General features: G+C 36.9%; 1 protein-coding gene across 16 annotated transcripts in view; it reads left to right on the forward strand.

The window, feature by feature from the left end:
- BRSK2 (BR serine/threonine kinase 2) overlaps positions 1-15,203 on the forward strand; it is a 466,168-nt gene that overhangs the window by 404,602 nt on the left and 46,363 nt on the right. For 11 of the 16 annotated variants that reach the window (XM_087950842.1, XM_087950844.1, XM_087950851.1 and 8 more), the window contains 3 exons: positions 8,595-8,655; positions 11,029-11,641; positions 14,187-14,235. In XM_087950842.1, coding sequence (XP_087806968.1) covers positions 8,595-8,655; positions 11,029-11,641; positions 14,187-14,235 — 723 coding nt within the window. The remainder of the gene's footprint in view (positions 1-8,594; positions 8,656-11,028; positions 11,642-14,186; positions 14,236-15,203) is intronic. The other 5 variants (XM_087950853.1, XM_087950855.1, XM_087950854.1 and 2 more) reach the window with 1 other exon arrangement.

Genomic DNA, 15,203 nt, shown 5'->3' on the forward strand with positions numbered 1-15,203 from the left:
TGCAATCAAAAATAATTCAGGAAGAAATATTTTAGTACAATGCTTTGATGGAAGGGGTGTGTGTGCTCACAGGAGTGTGTGCTTCCTTACCTGACGTTGTATTTATCTTACTGATTGTGGAATAAGAGAAAATTTAATGTGAGGTCTTATAATAGCAATAGCATTTAGTCTTATATACAGCCCCATAATGTTTTACAGCACTCTCTGGGTAGTTTACAATGTAGGCATTATTTGCATATTGCCCCCAACAGTCTGGGTTCTTATTTCACCAATCTCGGAAGGATGGAAGGCTGAGTCAACCTTGAACCAGTCAAGATAGAACTCCAGGCTGTGGACAGAGTTTGCCTGCATTACTGCACTACTACCAGAACTTGTACAAGCTAGTGCCAGTTGGAAGAAGGCAACTGAGGTCTGGAAAGAGCAGAAAAGTATTATTTATAAGTCATCTTATTTAGCAGAACAGTATAGTCCCTTTTCACAGAATCATATAAGTAAGGATTAGAAATAATCTTGAAGATCATCTTGTCCAATTCTTTGCCCACTAAAGGAATATACTACTGTATCATCCTCAACAAATGATTATCAGCCTCTCTTCGTATATTTCATCACCTCATAATGCAGTGTTTCATTGTTGAACAGCTCCTACCATTAAAAATTCTTTCTGAGGTCCAATCAAAACCTGTTTCTGTGTAATTAAACCCATTGATTCTTATCTTCTGGAACATCACTGCTTTCTACATAATAGCCCTTTAGATGGTTGGAGAATTATCACATCTTCTCTAGGCTAAACATAACAGTTAATCATAGGTGTTTTCTTTCATATTCCTTGTTTTTTATTGCTTTCCTCAGAGCATGGGCTTATTGGTCAGTGTACGTCTAAAATATACTGCCCAGAATTAGATGCAATGTTCTAATTGCAGTATGATTAAGGCAGAATACAGAGAAACTCTGAGTTTTCTTGACCTTGAGACTATGTTTCTAATGATGCAATTTAGGTTTGCATTTACTTTTTTGTTTTTGCTTTGTTTTGCAAAAGAATAATTGTGGAATCTATTCTTGAAGCTCCAAAGAAAAAGCTCTCCTTGACATATTTGGTCCTTTTTAATCTTGTTCCTTCATTTCTCTGTCTCCTCCACCTTTCCCCTCTTCTTATCTTCTGGAAGACTTCTTGATATACTATATAGTCTCTCTCCAAATGTTTCTTGTATTCAGTCCATTTTCCCTGATAAATAGGACATCAGAGATGAACAGGTTTACTTCTAGCTCCAGAACTCTCATCTTCTCTTTCAGGAGGGTCATCATATGTAAGACTTGGTGTTTTATCAAATGAAACAGCTATGACATGTCTTCTATAGGTCCCAACAGCAGTTCTTCCCATGCTTCTCAGATGAACAAAGAAGAAAGAAATGAAAACTTCTCAATTCCTGTGGAATGTCATACACATCCATGCAAAGCACCCTTACAAAGCACCTGAATTGTTCACACTGCTATTGACTTCTCAAAAATTATGAAAGTGATAGTGGGAGGGGAGTTTACAAGCTTCTCTGTGATGATTTCCCCAACCAAACTCCAGTTTCCTTTCTCTGTTCACTTATTCAATGAACTCAACTTTGGAAAGAGGCTTTCTTTTATATGTCCTGAACCTGCCTTGGTTAAATTTAATAGAAGGCAATGCTCTAGTTGCTTTCTTGGAGTGGGGAGTCTATCAGCAGCAGTCAGAAATAAACTGCCATTACTAGTCAGCAGTCTCTCCTTTGCTTTGGATCTTTTCCTCCTTCATACTTATTCTCTTTCCCCAAACTTCATTTTTGCTGACTCTCCAACACTTGCTCATCTACGTTATCTAGACTAGAGTTATGAGGCAAGTATAATTTGAGAGTGAGAAGCAGTAATATAACAGTAGTCAACACCAACTGGAAGATTTGGTGCCAACATAGATAGATGCAGCTCCTTCCCATCTTTCAATTTTAAGTCATACCTAAGCAGGGGTTATTACTGGGCACCTCCAGATACAGCCTTGTTCCTCTATAAAATCAGCTCCACACCTGTGTAGTCTTACATTGTTGTTTCTGTTTAATGGCCAAGTGAATTTGTTTTCCCAGTAAGAGATTGTTGGTCCTTTGAGGTCGTCCAGATAGGAAGTACAACCAAGTGAATCAACACTATTTTTATTGTAAAGTTACATGAAACAGAATCTTGCAAGATGAAAATATTTTTCCCATCCTCTCTTTAGTTTCTGGAAAATTAGGAAGGGTCCTTTCTAAAATGCTTCCTATGTTTTCCTCCCACTTGTGGACTGAGCTGCCTCTATTGCCTAGGCTGTGGGTCTTCCTCCTGTGCCCCATATCATAATAACTGTGGTGTGTCAAAGCACTGTCCTGTTAGAACTGATAAAGTACTTCAGAGTAGGCAGTTTCTCAGTGAGACCCTCCTTGTTCCTAGGCTGAAGCCCTCCTCTTCCCTAACTTCCTTCTACAGTTTAACTACTCCGCTAATTGTAGTTCAGGGACAGTGCAACTTGTGGATTTGCAACTCCTCTTTGTGGCAACTGCATTTAAAAAAAAATTCCCATGAAATGAGCACCTTAATCAATTTAAGCCATGAAGAGGCAAGGTACTGATTGAGAAAAAGAAATTGCCTCATCTTTTGGTTATTATCAATGGACATAAATGTTGGCCAACTTTATATTTGTTTTGTGGGACTAGAGAATTGAATTGGTAGTGATGCAGAATTACCTGCAATTGGAGCTTAAACCAGAGGACTAAGGAAGAGAGGCTGTGTCTTCTGGCTTCCCAATAGGATTGCAAGTTAAGCAAGGGAGGGAAGGATTTTCACTCCCCTACTTACACTGTGGTTACAAATTCTGTCTTTTCACTTTCACTGTTACCTATTTATAGGGCTTCCATTATCTAAGCTCTTCCTGAAGAAAAAAGAGGAAAGCAACAATAAACAGTTGCTTTATATTTGTTTAATCCTGAAACTTCTGATACCTGTGGCACGTATGTAAGAAATTGAGATCCTGTGATAAGCTGGAGAGAATCCTATCCTCATCTGATTTCATCTTCTTAGCCTTTACTTAAATGAGCATGAAAAACACCCAAAGTCCACGCCAGTCAGGCTAAGCCCAAGAATGATGCAGAATGATTCATTCAGAGTTCAGTTCTTCATTTGCTTGCACACAAGAGACAGAATCTTGCCTGACTAAACCCTTATGCTCTCACCCTAATGGATATAGCCTGGGAAATGGCTATTCTTACTCTTTTACTCTGTCTTTTATCAATCTCTGGGTTGGGCTGCCTCATCTCTCCCTCCACCCTTCTCTTTCCTGGGAAACTGCCACTTCATTGTAGTCCATCACACCAGTTCCTTCTCTTTGGGCACTATTCACACATCACCTCAAAATGTGAACCAATTAATAAATGGTGGCGGTGGCAGTGGTGGTGATTTCAGCTAGAAATTTTTCTTCTTCTCTGTGAAAGAAGGGGAATTATTGTTTGTTTATTGATGGGGTTTTAGAACTGTTTCAGAGAACAATAAACTCAGCTGTTGGCAAGCTATAGGCAGAGGGTGAGGGCAGTTTGACTGGCATATCCTCTTTGTTCAACTGTTTACTGGCTGAAGCTGAGCAACATTTGCCTGAAAGTGCCTTCTGCAAGTGTGCAGGTCACTTTCTCTGTAAGTGCAAGAAATGGGATAGCTTTAATGTGCATTGGAAATTGTTTACAGGTAGAAGGGATGGCAATGCTTCCAAGTCAGCACAGATTTTATCTGTTTCTTTAAGCTGTTAGAATGGGATGACTATCATTTGCTCTGGCATTTTTGCTTTTAATACTACATGACAGAAGTAAAAAATTTTTTAAAAGTGTTCATTTTTCTGACATAGAAATACACAACAAGCAATGACATTTAAAATAATAATAATATTTCTCTTTGCATAAATTATACCACTTTCTATTGGAAAGGCAAAGTGCAGTTCAGGTAGTCCTCGACTTACAATCATAGTGACCATTCAAAATTACAACAGCACTAAAAAAAGTGACATGAAGAGTTTTCACACTTACGACCGTTGTAGCATCCCCGTGGTCACGTGATCAGAATTCTGTTGCTTGGCAACTGACATGTATTTATGATTGTTACACTGTTCCAGAGTCACGTGATTGTCATTTGTAACCTTCCCAAATGGCTTCTTACAAGGAAAGTCAAAGGGGAAAGCCAGATTTACTTAACAGCTGTACGATCCACTTAACAACTGCAGTCATTCACTTTACAGCTGTTGCAAAAAAAGTCATAAAATGGGGCACAACTTACTTAACACCTTTCTTGCTTAGCAACGGAAATTTTGGGGTCAATTGTGGTCTAAGTCAAGGACTAACTATAGAGACAAAAATATGCTAGCCTCCATTTTTTTATAAATAAGACAGAAAGAAATATCTTCCCACCTTCTTTCTGAATGGTTAAAAAAATACTGAAATGCCTTGTTTATTACATAAATATTGATCTGTTTTGATTATTAGCTCCTGTTTAAAGTTTCTCAAAGGATAAAGTAACATTACAAGCAAACTGCATGCAATTAATCTGGAGAAATCTTGGAAAGACTGAGATTCTGATATTTTGCTACCTCATACTAAGCATTAGGCTTTAGAAGTCGGAAGGGTGTAAGAAAAGCTTCAGCACCAGGAGATTTTTTTCAGATAATTTTATTGTGAACAGGTGAGCTTTGCAAAATGGATGAAGCAGGCAAATGAATTCAACAGTTTATATATTTCTAATTTCTAACAAACCTCTCCTTAGAGGAGTTGCTTTAATTATAACATTTATCAACGGTGGAGTTCTGTCATAAAGTTGTACTAATAAAATATTTATATCACACTGCATGGTTTGCCAGAGTGTATTAGAAGAAATAATACGGGTTGTACCTGTGAATCATTTGGAGGGCTCTTTTGAACAGTAATAATTAACATTCTGAATATGATGCTCAAAGCATCAAGGTGTTTGTGTATAACCCCAACTGAAGAAACATCTTTTGGGCATGAAGACACCTGTGCAAACAAAATGGACAGGGGCTGCCCTGAGCCTTTGAGAAGATGAAGTTCATTTGGTGCCTCCTGTTCGTAGGGGTGTTTCACTCACTTTTAAGGAAGTTCTCCAAAGGATTTGCAAAAGTTGTAAAAAGTGTAAAATGACAAACATTTTTGTTTTCATCCACAGATTAAAAGTGTCTATTAATTGTAAGAAATGTGAATGATCAAAATCATTTGAGAAAGACTAATCTTTGATGAACCTAAAGGCCACCAGAGATTAGAAAGGTTACATAGAAATGGCTATTTCTTTTTCCATAATTATATCAGTCTGGCATAGATGAAAGGCCCTTTTCTCAGACTAGATTGCTGTCTTGTTCTTCCTTTTGTTCACCCAGTGTGATTACTGAGCATGGTAATAGATTACCATGTGGAGTTGTTGAAAAAGCAGGATTTTTATTAATTCACAGCATCAGTGTTCTTTCATCCTAATGTTGCTTTAGGCCACTTTCATGAGAAAGGTCTCACCCCAGTTTAAATAAAACTGGTCTTAATTCTGTCTGAAGGGAAAAGAACATGCAGAAAGTCATAATCTATTTGAAATTATAAATGTCATTGTTAGATAGCACTAGATGAAAAGTAAAATCTATATTTTCTTCATTACAGCTATGTCGTACATAGAAAAATATACACGAAGAAAATATAGATTGTATTCATCTAGTGAAGAGTAAAATCCATATTTTCTTCATTATAGCTATTTGTTTTCAGGCACTGAACTGAAATTTTATTCCTGGATCAGTTCAGAGGTTATTTTATAAATAAGCTTTGAGTCAATTAAGATGTGATGTACCATTTATATGTAGCTAAATACAGATTAATTGACATAACTTTTTGTTTATTCAGCAAGGAAGAGCAGACAATATTGGGCCTGATAAATATCAACGCATACATTCCTTTCCATAACTTCAAGGCTGTAAATTTTGGCAGAACAGTTTTATGAATACTTTAAGAGGAGGCTTTCATTTTGCAAGCCCCCCCCCCCCAAAAAAAGACCATTTTGAAATCTCTCTCTCACACACACATATATGCACATACAGAAACAGACACACATGGGGGGGGCGGAGATTTTTTTCTCCTGCATCCTCTCTCTTTCTTATCATGATGTATTTGGATTCACAGGGTTGGAAGATGTTAGAAGACTTAGAAACATTTTGCCTGTCTCTTTTTCATCTTTCTTCTCCATCCCCCACCCCCCGATAATTTTATTGACTGTCTGTTCCAAACTTTCTCTATCCCTATCTCTTGAAGGGCCAGCAGTGTGCAGCAGCAGCCAAAAAAGCTACTGCAATCCTAAATTGTATTAACAGAGGGATACAATCAAGATCAAGGGAAGTTCTAATACCACTCTATAAATCCTTAGTAAGACCACACCTAGAGTACTGCATTCAGTTTTGCTCACCACATTATAAAAAAGATGTTGAGACTCTAGAAAAAGTACAGAGAAGAACAACCAGGATGATTAGGGGACTGGAGGCTAAAACATACAACGAACGGTTGCAGGAACTGGGCTTGGCTAGTCTAGTAAAGAGAAGGACCAGGGGAGACATGATAGCGGTCTTCCAATATTTGAGGGCCTGCCACAGAGAGGAAGAAGGGGTCAAACTATTTTCTAAAGCACCTGTAGGCCAGACAAGGAATAATGGATGGAAACTGAACTAGGAGAGATTTAACCTGGAAATAAGGAGAAACTTTCTGACAGTGAGAACAATCAACCAATGGAACAGCTTGCCCTCAGAAGTTGTGGGAGCGCCATCACTTGAGACTTTCAAGAAGAGATTGGACTGCCATTTGTCAGAAATGGTGTCTCCCGCTTGGGCAGGGGGTTGGACTAGATGACCTGCAAGGTCCCTTCCAACTCTGATTATCTGTTATCTTTTATCATTTTAACCATTATTTTTTGATGTGTGTACATAGCACTATTTCATATTGCCTCCCCACACAGTTTCCCAGGCTTATATACATGGGAGAGAATGTAGTATACTGGATGCACTGATCTCCCGGTCAAATTTTTTCCCTTCTTTCAAGAGATCTTTCATGATTACATAATTCACCCTGATGGCTCTGTAGGTTCTTCCTCATCCAGTCCACATGAGAAACCTAAAGTTCCCCTGAAAGCATTCGCCTCAGTGAGCAGCTAGTATAAACTTTTCCTTAAGTTTCATGATGTGTCAAAAGAGCCCTCCTTTCATACCATTGCAGGCTGTTTATAGAATAATTGATGCCTTGGGAAGAGAAGGATTTCAAATAAAAGCACTGCATTGATAAGGACTACTCCTCCCTTCTCCTATATAAAATCACTTTACACAGAGAGAGAGGCCCAAACACACAAATACAACCCCTTGCATATGTCCTTTAAGTTACTAAGACAATTGTTTGAACATTTGGCTGCTATATGGTGATTTTCTTTTCCCTGCAAGATCATTTTACGGAAGAGAAGCATTTTGATTTAGAGGCATGTTTCCTATGAGACTAATTCTCCCCCAGCTTTGGGTCCCAGGTTGTAGGAAATAAGCGGTTTCTGTAATAATTTTACACACAGAAGAAACAGCTACATAAATATAAGTCTTTGGTTGAAAAATGGGCTATGCATGTGTATAAAATAACTGTTTTAAATTTGCATGCATGATCTGCTTCTATGCACAAACCTCAAATCTTCTGCTCCCTTGACCTCTCTTTATTAATTACTTTGTTTTGTTAAATGAAAATAACTTTAACATCCATCTCCTCCTTTACATATCTGAAGTAGGGTAATTTGAGTGTGATCATTTGAGCCTCAAGTGAGAACTCTGGATTGATTTTGTTAGATGATCCATTGATTTATTTTCTTGGCTGTATATGATATTCTCAGGAATCTTAATATTGTTCCAGTTTTTCTTCTTGTAAACTACATGCAGTAGCATGTAAAGTAGAACATTAAATACTAGCAAGGCGAACTTTGTGGATTGGCCTTTTGACTATTATCTAATCACCATTTAATTCTTATCCTATTTGATTTTGAGTGGCTTTAGATCACACATGTCTACATTTGGGGCTTTGTTCAGCTGGAGTTTGTGGGTGTATCATTTAGTAAATAATTCACTATTTTTACTTATAAAAACTTAGCACTGTTAAATATTTTGTCTGCCCTTCTGTTGTAATTTCTTTATTCTTCTTTATTAAAACTTAAATTGATACAGAATTTCTGATTAATATTAGACTATGGTCAAACCACATTATTAGTGATTTTACATTCTTATATTTTATGGAGCATATTTTATCATTTAGATAGCTTAGTAGTAGCACAAGAATTCTATTCATCTCTCTGAACTTTTATGTCATTTTATGCAGATCTTCAATCAAAATAAAGTTGTCTTCCTTTGTGGATAAGTACTCTTTGAAAAGCATATGCCAGATCTATATGAGGTTTCTTTATAGAGGCATGAACTTATGGAGATTAAATATAGCAATAGCTGCCGTGTGTAATGTGTTTTTAACAGGGATTTCTCAGGATTTTATTTTGACTTTGTGTCCACTTAGGTCTCGTTCAATCAGTGGAGCTTCCTCTGGCCTGTCCACCAGCCCTCTCAGTAGTCCAAGGGTAAGTGAAATTGTTTGGAGGTCATAATTTTAATAATCTTCATTTGAGTTAGGGAAAGTTTAATAACATTTTCCATAGTTTCAGGGGTGCGTTTGTCAGCCAGGAAACTTACAGTGAGAAAAAAGTTGCACTATTTGTACATATAGTATGTTGTATATATTATGATCAGAGAGATAAAAAGAGCCAAAATGTAATTATTTTTTACATATACATTCTTGTGTGAAAAATCTTTTGTTCGTGCATTGTTTAGCATTACATTGTTTAATTTGTGCCTGCCTCACTCCTACTTATATTGTTGCTACCTAGCTTTATTTCCTAGCATGGTGGCAGTTATAAAATACTGTTGGAGAGATTATGGCATGATGCGAAGAACATCTGCTACTCATTGCAAATTCAGCACGAGGCACTGAACCATAAAAATTAGAGCTACTTTGGGACTGAAAAGCACAGCTGAACAGTTTTTGAAAAACAATGAAATCTAGTCAGCACAGGAATCATACAAAGTTGGATTAGGAAATTGTTAGTGTGAAAATGAAAGTAACTGTAACATTAAAGAAGAATGATATAGGAAGAATAAGAGGCTGTATAAGTGAAGAGTGTAGAATGTCCCAAGAGAGAAATGCGGATTCTCTCTTGCAAAGCTACCTTGCCCTTTTTCATCATTTAGCAAGCCAAGGACATCCTTCTTAATCAGCAGCAGTTGTCTTCTCAAGTATTACAAAACCATTAGAGAAAAGCAATTATGGACTCGAGGTTAATGGAAAATTGGATGGTCGTATGTAGATTATTCTTGTTTGATGATAAGTTATAAATTAGCCACTTTTTTGTTACAATTTTTTTGAACAATATGTATGGTCCCAGATCAATGAAACAGATACATCATTTTGGAGAACTTAATGAGTAGGATAGAAAAAAGAGAGAAGTTCCTAGAGCATGAAGCTGTAATGCACTTGATATTGAACAATATTTGAGAGCTTCTGTTGTATTACAGTGCTTTCTTGCTTTTGCCATCTTTCTGATTCACAGTTAATCCCTGAAATTTTGGTTCTGAAACCTCCCATTGCACATGCAATTTGAAAGAGCAATCCCATTTAATTTAATATAGAAATGTGTGGTCTAGTCTTGGACCAGATTTTCAGATTCTGGGTAAGACCTGATCTTAAAATGTCCCTTTTGCTTTATGCCAATTCATAATAATGACTGAAGCACAGTAAATTAAATGTAGTAAATTAAATTTGTTGATCTTTGCGGGGATTCATAATTAAACACCATGTTTCTCTGAAGAATTTCTATTGAAAAGCCTGATATAGAAAACAAAACTATTTTCTCTGGATAGATGGTCAAGGAGGAAGGGAAAGGATCTGCAAGAATACTTCTCTTTTGCTTATGCGCGCATGCGCGCACGCACACACACACACACACACACAGTGGTGTCCCTTTGAAAGAAATGGGGAGAAATAATAAATGTAGTAATTTATGGGCCTTTATGACTACCTGTCGCACACATATTATTGTTTATCTGCATTTCCCTGCTGTGTTTGGTTGTAGTAGACATTTTAATCTGGGAGAGGGCAAACTCAGCCTATATACCTACAAGCTGGTTGTTGCTGTGGTTTGAATGGTCCTCCTTCCCCGTCCTCACCTCCCTTCAACCTTGTCCTTCTTTCCCTGTGAAATACAGACCAGCTCAGGGATATGGTAGTTTTTGAGGGTGAAGATTCGTTCTCAGAGCTTGTGGGTTGGTTTCCAAATGTTTCATTACCAGGCTAGATAACATCTTCAGCAGAGTTTAGGGAATGTCAGTGTCAGTGTTCCCTTATAAACAGAACACCACTGACACTGACATCCCCTAAACTCCACTGAAGATGTTACCTAGTCTGGTAATGAAACGTTTGGAAACCAGCCCACAAGCTCTGAGAATGAATCTTCACCCTCATCCTACACCCGAGCTACAGCTATTTGCCACTATGGTAGTTTTTCTCTGCACAGCTTCCCTGGTTCTCCCTGACCTGTTATTTTTAGTTTGTTTTCCTCCATATTTGTTTTTGCTATGTGATTTTTCTTTGCTGACACATGGTTGGTTAATATAATAAAGCTTGTGACAAAATTGTTTTCACTACCGCTACTGCTGTTTTTTTATTATGCTGTGTTCCCAGCTAACTGCATGTTTTTTGTTTGTGTTTGTGTTTTGTTTCTTTGCAAACCCTTAACCCCACCTCCTTTACCCTCATCACCATAACTCATATCTCTTTGTAATGCACACAATTGCAACTGAAATGGGCTTTTTTTCTCCATTCACCCATGGGATGCGTGTGTACGTATGTGTTGCTTTTCTTGATGTGCATGGATACTCACTCTGTATGTGTCTTGTAGCCTCTCAGAAAATTTTTCATCCCCCCTCAGATTCCTGATCTCCCCGTCACTCCCCGCCCCCAACCCTCCCTGGACTCTGATGCTTGTAGGAACACTTCCAGACCTGGACATGTTCTGCAACCAAAGCCAGCACTTCAACCCAACCCAAGGACACAAACTTTGCCTTCCAAGAACAAATTGGCTGAAAAACCACTTCAGTCTACCAAATCTAACCCACTCCCTTCTAATAATATTATTGTCCCTCCATCCCAGAATAACCCTGCACAAAATACTCAGGGTCATCCACCTGTTTCTGGGTGTAACCCACAACTGGTTGTTTCTACGGTGCCGACCAACCCTATGTCTCCGATTAGGTTGCTCCCTTCCAGTACTGACCCAAGCACCAAATCTATCCCCATCATACAGGTTACCCCTCACCCCTCTCCAAGGGGCAGTCCCCTCCCTACCCCCAAGGGGACACCTGTTCATACGCCAAAGGAGAGCCCAGCAGGCACACCTAACCCTACGCCGCCATCCAGCCCCAGCATTGGAGGAATGCCCTGGAGAACACGGCTCAACTCAATCAAGAACAGCTTTCTGGGATCGCCTCGCTTTCATCGCAGGAAATTGCAAGGTACAAATCTTTCAAAACCATGGCAATTTAAGATTGACGAGGAAAATACAAAGGAATGTAAAGAAGGGTTGGTTAATATGTGACAATAATATGAAACATGGACAGGAAAAATGAAAGTTCCCTTATTACAACTTGGCTATGCCATGTCTGTTGTTATTCAAATAATGACCTTCCTGTGGTTTTTCAAATATGTCCTAATAACCATAAGTACTCAATTTCTGATTTTTTTATGACCCTGAGAATGAAAAATCAACCTTTTAAAAACAAACAAAAAACAAAAAAACAAAAGTGTAACCTGGGTTTGATACTTGTACATTATAGTTCAGTTGTAATGCTTGAAAGAGAATAGATCCAACTGAAAAGCTGGAACTAACAATAGACTGATGACAATCATGTGCTGTTGGGCTTCTTTTTCCAAAATATGCAAGTTGCAGTTCACTTGCATTATCATCTTAAGATATCTTAAGATATCTAAATGAATTATATGGAAATTGTATTTTAAGCTTTTTGTCCCTGTATAAATATATAAAAGATTATGTACCAAATTATTTTAATATTACAAATGCTTAATATTACAGTGCTTACTTAATAAATGGCTTTTTGTAAAATAGGAAAATTTTAGCAAAATGGGATTCATTTAGTTATGTCTTAGACTGATTTTTCTCAATCACAGACTAAAGACTTCAAAAATCAATAACTGAGTTGTATTCCTAGACATAAGCAAATTGAAGTCAGTCAATGAATGTTGTTGAAAAAGATGAACATTTTAATTTACATTATATGATAATACCACAATTCATGAAGAATTCAAAATGCCCTTTAGAGAAAGAGATTTGGAATGATGGAAAAGACATTCTGGCCAAACTCAGAAGCTTATTATATTTCTTTTACATTTAGTTTTCTTCCATTTAAGAATCTTGTAGAGACTGGTCTTATGTAACAACAACAAAAAGTAACCAATTGCACTGAAAAATCCCCTCAAAAACCCCAGACTGAAATGGTTGTGTTTGTGAACAGTGAACACTGTTGAATATGGTGAAACACTGCTTTTTAAAACAAGTTTACTAATGCTTGGAGGTTTTCTTAATTCTTAAGGTAATGAAATTCAGGAGAAACATATAATTGAACAAGCATAGTCCTTATATGGCACAGAAGGATCATAATTAAGTGAAGAATTATTACCCTACATAAAAGTCCTAAACGAAGCAGAATAAAACTCCAACCTGACTAATATATTTTTGCACGTAGTAGAATTCATATAGCATTCATTGCACATTGACCCAGTATGGCATATCCTTTTTGGAACAAAGGTAAACGATCCATAATTGTTTGTGTGATTCATGATTCAGTTGATGCATGTTAATCATGATGCCATTGTGGTCTGAAAAATCACTGGCAATTTCAAATAATTTTGCTAAATGACTCAAACCTACAGTATTCCCAGTAAAAACATTGTTATTTAAAGATGCTAATAATAATTTCCTGTGAACCATACAAGGTAATGGAAAGTCCATTTTTCAGTTTTCTTTTGTGTCACATGAGCAGAGATGCACTAATCTTTAGATAAAGTACTGGACAAATCTGCCAGGGCCCCAGGGTTGCTTTAATTTATGAAAGGACACAACTGTTGTTTTTCTAGGGTAAATAGGAAAAGCATGTCCTATCAATGAAGATTCCCCTATTTTCAAATCTAATACTGGTTTAAATAAATAAGTGCATAGAGAATTCCGCACTGGCTCATTTCTATCTTTGCTTGTTCCGCACTGAAATATTGTCTGTTTTGAGATTACTTCGGTTTCAAGGGAAAGCAGGAATAATATACAATTTCTAACAAGTACAGGTAGTCCTTGACTTACAACAGTTCATTTAGTGACTATTCAAAGTTATAACATCACTGAAAAAAGTGAGTTACGTTTGACCATATTTCACACTTACGACCATTGCAGCATCTCCAGGGTCATGTGATTTATATTGGGATGCTTGACAACTGGTTCATACTTACGACGGTTGCAGCGTCCCGGGGTCATGTGATCAGCTTTTGCAACCTTATGCCAAACAAAGTCCATGGGGAAACCGGATTCACTTAACAGTTGTGTTACTAATTCAACAACTGTAGTGATTCAGTTAACAAATGTGAAAAGAAAAATTGTAAAATGGGGCAAAACTCACTTAACAAATTTCTCACTTAGCAACATAAATTTTGGGCTCAATTGTGGTAGTAAATCAAGGACTACCTGTAATCAGGATGCTCTTGCCATATGTATCATGCACTAAATTTTAGTGGTCTGCATATTAGAGCCTCTTGTACATAATACAGTCAACATAAATATTTGAGCTACATGAGGAAGTCAGCACCAATATATAATTTATAAGAACTAAGTTAATTATTCAAGTTAGTTATATTTAAATGCAGCATTGGGATGAATTTAAAGCATAGATTATTAGAAATTAAGATAGTCACAAATGCTTGAGTAATATTCATGGAGTAAAGGAGACTTTATTTCCTTCTTTTCTTTTCTATTTGTCTGTGTCTGGATATATATAGTACCTACGCCAGAAGAGATGTCCAATTTAACTCCAGAATCTTCCCCAGAGTAAGTAATTATTTTAGTGTTATAGATATCACTGCTAGTTTGATTTCAATGAATTTGACAGAAAAATTGCAGCAATATAAGGTATTGTACATCCCACATTTCTAACAAATTAAATTACCTACAGTAGCTTATAGCAAACTACAATAAAATATGGAAATAGGTAACATAAACTTTAGAAATTCTGATGTTTCAAAGAATATTTTTAGTAAACTAACTGCAATAGTTCAAAGAAAGAGGTAAGATCACTTGTCTATCTGATTGTTAGAAAATTATTTGTGACCCCAAAGTGAACTATTAGTGAGGTGTGTATTATAATAACAATGAAAAAACATATCCATTATGCTATTCAACTTGTAATCTTCTGAATCATATCTAAGTCTACTATACGGTGGTTAAAAATCAATTCATAAAAAAGACAGTGGTTGATCATTATATCCAGCGTTTCTCATAACCTCAAACATTTTAAGCAACGCTTTAACTTCACCCATTATTCATGTTCATAATTAATTGATATCACCACCAATTTCACTCCTGCTGGCATCACAACTCTTCCCTGAGGTATTACAGGGTCTGTAGTAACACTAATCCCCTCATTCTCTTCCCATGTAAAAGGCAAATAAAATCAGTTGTTTTCAAACCTCTCTACAGCCGCGGCGTTTCTTCATGTTGCATGTATCTGTACAATCATATGCTTTAAAAAACTCTCCAAACCAACAAGTTTCAAGGGTTTGTATGAGGTAGATCTGAAAAGGCTTTGAATCATCCTTCCCTCGAAAAACCTGAAGATCAGAAATGGGAAAAGGTTATCAACAAGCTCTTCAGAAACAAATCACTTTAATTAAATGCTTCAATGTTATTTCAAATATATCAGCTCAGTTCACCAATTAAATAGTTTAGCTAGTGATAATGTAGGAACACAAAGATCCAGATTGGATTTGGAACTGATGCAGATCCCTCATATGCATTTT

Source organism: Notechis scutatus, chromosome 1 (genome assembly GCF_049901735.1).
Source record: "Notechis scutatus isolate UNSWTSFEM ecotype Mainland chromosome 1, rNotScu1.2, whole genome shotgun sequence".
In the NCBI taxonomy this organism is placed as follows: Eukaryota; Metazoa; Chordata; class Lepidosauria; order Squamata; family Elapidae; genus Notechis; species Notechis scutatus.